This window comes from Neophocaena asiaeorientalis, unplaced genomic scaffold (assembly GCF_003031525.2).
Source record: "Neophocaena asiaeorientalis asiaeorientalis breed wild unplaced genomic scaffold, Neophocaena_asiaeorientalis_V1.1 scaffold223, whole genome shotgun sequence".
NCBI classification, from domain to species: Eukaryota; Metazoa; Chordata; class Mammalia; order Artiodactyla; family Phocoenidae; genus Neophocaena; species Neophocaena asiaeorientalis.
Genome location: NW_020175045.1, coordinates 2,461,033 through 2,465,168, shown reverse-complemented (window position 1 = coordinate 2,465,168; position 4,136 = coordinate 2,461,033). Strand labels below are relative to the sequence as shown.

At 47.9% G+C, this 4,136-nt stretch overlaps 1 protein-coding gene across 3 annotated transcripts in view; it reads left to right on the top strand.

Moving 5' to 3' along the window:
* Positions 1-3,705: 3,705 nt before the first annotated feature.
* EIF3B (eukaryotic translation initiation factor 3 subunit B) overlaps positions 3,706-4,136 on the top strand; it is a 23,885-nt gene continuing 23,454 nt past the window's right edge. For 2 of the 3 annotated variants that reach the window (XM_024763482.1, XM_024763480.1), the window contains exon 1: positions 3,707-4,136. In XM_024763482.1, the coding sequence (XP_024619250.1) occupies positions 4,029-4,136 (108 nt within the window). In that variant the 5' untranslated portion in view covers positions 3,707-4,028. The other variant, XM_024763481.1, reaches the window with a different exon arrangement.

Sequence of the window (4,136 nt, the reverse complement as noted above, 5' to 3'; positions counted from 1 at the left end):
TTTCTCTCTCAGCAATTGATAGAACACAGGAACAGAAAATCAGAAAGGTTTTAGAAGATTAGAGCAATGCCATCAACCCACTGGACCTCAGTGACATTTCCTGAACACTTCACCCACAGCAGCAGTTCAAGAACATGCACCAAGGGAGTCCACATTCTCGGCAACAAATCTCAATAAATTTTAAAAAGCACAGAAATCACACAAAGTATGTTCTCTGGGGAATTTCCTGGTGATCCAGTGGTTAGGACTCTGCACTCTCACTGCAGAGGGCCCAGATTCTATCCCTGGTTGCAGAACTAAGATCCTATAAGCGGTGTGGCCAAAAAAAAAACACAAAAAAACAAACAAAAAAAAACAAAGTATGTTCTCTGCTCACAACATAATTAAACCTGAAACTAATTTTGGAAACATATCTGGAAAATCCTCAAATATTTGTCAATTAAGACCACATTTCCAAATAAACTATAGGTCTGAGAAGAAATCATAATGGAAATGGAAAACATTTTCAACAGAAAACATATTATAATTTGTGGGATGTAACTAACGTAGTGCTTAGAGGGAAAATTATAGCCTTAAATTCAGATGCTGTCATCCTTGTCCCTCCATTACACAGTTCCCTACCAACCTCTCACCAATGATTTCAGGATCATTGCTTAGAAGCTTACTTCATAAGGTTTGGAAAATGTTGCTTCTCTAATTTTATTGACCCTTCTGCATGTACTGGCTAGAATTCTTTTTATAAATAAGTGCTTTCCCTCATCAACTATTTGGTTACCTTGAAATGTAAGGGTAAAATAAGAAAGGCAAGACTAATTGTTTTGCTTGAGTCTTTTATCTATTTTCAGAATGAGACAATGCCCCAGCAATATTCACCTGTGATCAACAGGATTTCCAAAAATAGCATTATGAAGAAATGAATTTAAACACATCGATCATATACAGCTTTTTATTCCTTTTGAGGCTCAAACTGTTCCAGTAGGGGGCCTCTTGAAGTTCTCCCCACCCCAAACAACTTATCATAAAAATTTGCCAACATACAGAAATGCTGCAAAGAATTTTCCAGTGAACAGTTATAAACCTACCACCTAGATTTCACAGTCAACGTTTTTCTCTGACCAACACCACCAATACTACTTACTTTCATCAAACTCTTTTCAGTCTAATGTGTATCCTTCTAGGTCTTTTTCTATGTATTTCACATATTTCCTTAATGTATTAGTCAGCTCCAGCTGCCATAACAAAATACCACAGACTGGGAGGCTTAAAACAACACACATTTATTTCTCACAGTTCTGGAGGCCAGAAGTCCAAGATCAAGGTGTTGGCAGGTTTGGTTTCTCCTGAGGCCTCTCTCAAGACATGGGCCGGGGCTACAGCCATCTAAAGACTGGGACTGGAGGACCTGTTTCCATTTCAGATGTCTGGCAACTTGGTGCTGTTGGCCAGGAACCTCAGTTCCTCCACACAGGGGGCCCCTCCACAAGCTTGAGCGTCCTCAGGACACGGTGGCTAGCTTCTTTCAGAGCCAGTGATCCGAGACAGAGAGCCAGGTGGAAGCTTACTGTTTCTCGGACCTACACTTGGAAGTCACATAGCATCACTTCTGCCACATCCTGTTCGTTAGAAATGAGTGATCAAGTGCACCCCCTCTTATGGGGGGCAGGGTATGGCTTCCCTTTTGAAAGGAGTGTTGAAGGATTTATGAACCTATCCCAAAGGTAATTTTACCCTCACTTCTGTGATGTTTTTTTTTGTTTGTTTTTTTTTGTTTGTACTGTATGTAATTCTAAGACAGTAAGAATCATAATTCCTTCTGCACCACTGCATCCCTCCCCACACAAGAGCCTCTTACTCTGGCCCTGACATACTCTGAACTTTAATCACAGCACTCCTCAGACTTTGGAGGGTGGAAGAACCGTTGATGGTCTTGGTGCTCTCGCCAGAACACTTGTGAGACGTAATTTGAAAATATACATTGAGCATTTTTTGCATCGTGAGCACATTCATAATTTTACCTGCAGAACAGGATATGACAAGTCCCTTCTCTGGGAAACAGTAATGAGTGGCTACTATTTACAACACCTGCACGCTGGAGAAGTCTTCCCTAAGAAATATATAGCTGCCAGACTCAAGTCAGCTGTTTTCAAGCTTTTCTGTGAATAGTTTTTAATAAATTTATTTATTTATTTTTGGCTGTGTTGGGTCTTCGTTTCTGTGCGAGGGCTTTCTCTAGTTGTGGCAAGCAGGGGCCACTCTTCATCGTGGTGCGCGGGCCTCTCACTGTCGCGGCCTCTCTTGTGCGGAGCACAGGCTCCAGACACATAGGCTCAGTAGTTGTGGCTCACGGGTCCAGTTGCTCCGCGGCATGTGGGATCTTCCCAGACCAGGGCTCAAACCCGTGTCCCCTGCATTGGCAGGGAGATTCTCAACCACTGTGCCACCAGGGAAGCCCAATATCCACTTCTTATTCATTGATTTGTCACCAATAGCACCTTCTAGAAGAAAACGGCTGGCAGAGCCCAACGATCTATGAAAATTGCAGGTGAAGCTAGAAATTAGGAGGATAACTTCGACAGCCAGGAAAATTAGTTTGCCTTTGGGAAGCTGGTCCACGGGCCACGCACATAAAACGGGCTACCCCTCATTTTACAGGTGGGGAATCTGAGGCAGAGAGACCAAGGGGCCTGCCCACAGTTACAAAGGTGAAAGGAAGACGGGGAGGATTCAAACCCAGAGGTAGGCAACCTAAGAACCCTGGTTCTTTTCTTTTTTTCCTTTCCACTGTGGTAAAATATACCCAACATTCCATTTACAACTTTAGCCATTTTTCAGTGTAGAGTCCAGAGGCATTAAGTACATTCAAACTGTCGTGCAACCGTCACCCACTATCCATCTTCCCAAAACGAAACTCTGTCCCCATTAAATCCTAACTCCCATTCCGCCTCCCCCAGCAGCCACCGCGTTCTTTTTTAGAAAGATTAAAGCATTTACACTGAGCGGTGGCCCTCATGCTCGGCAAAAACCAAAATACAAACACAGAATACCTTCCGGACGGAGCAAACCAAAGCCAGAGTCGCTGCGCCCCTGCGGCTCAGGTACTGCGACACCTGTGAGCGCGGGCCTCGCCGGCCACGCCGGCCACGCCGGCCACGCCCTCCCGCGCTGCACCCGTGGCTGGTCACACCCCTCTCCACGCGCCCGCGGTTGGCCCCGCCCCCGCCCCGCCCCCGTGGTCCGCACGCTCGCGCGTCTGGGGGCGGAAGCCCGCGCGGGCCGAACCATGGTACCATCAGAATGGGGAAAGGCGGAATTACAGCCGCCGCGGTGAGCTTGGGCGTAAGTGATTAAAGCACCTCTCATTCACTTTTGTATTGCGCCAGGCAGTCGTCCCTCTAGTAGCCTTAGCCTTCTCTGGCTCTCCAGGAATTCCGTTTGTGTTTTGGAATCGCCCATTCTTTTGCCCAGTCAGTAGACGAGTCTAAAAGCCGACATGTGGAGGGGGAACTTAGTAACGTAAGTTGAAATATTTGGTGAAAGACTAAGATATCCTAACCAAAATAGTCTGTTGAACTTACAGTTTCCTCTAGTATCAATTTTTAAGTAAATGATATTTTCACGCACTTCCGTGTACTGAGATGATTTCTGGTACCTCCCTGCGGCTTCACAAATAGTTTATTCCTTTACCGCGGGGCCCGACGGGAGAAGGAAGGGAGTGGCTGCCATGTTGGAGGAACCATCTGCTACTTTAGGTGGGGTAGCGTAGTTCCCAAACAGTTTGTAGATTGACCGAAGCAAGTGCGGTGATTAGAGTGGAGTACGCACTTGTCACAGGGGCGCTCTCGGAATCGCTGGTGGGCACATTTCTGCCCTGTGAGGTTTTCTGGGGGCGCGGGGCTGCAGCAAGGCGTGGGCGCCCCCCTATCCCCTTGGGCGCCCCGCCGCACGCACATGGCCCGGCGGTAGGCGCGCGGTGCGGCCTGGGAGAGTCGGAAGCGCGACGAGGCCCGGCGAGGCGGCAGCGAAGGGCCATGCAGGACGCGGAGAACGTGGCGGCGCCAGAGGCGGCCGAGCAGCGGGCCGAGATCGGGCAGCAGCAGCCGACCGCCGAGCCGCCGCCGGGGGAGGAGCCGGCGCGG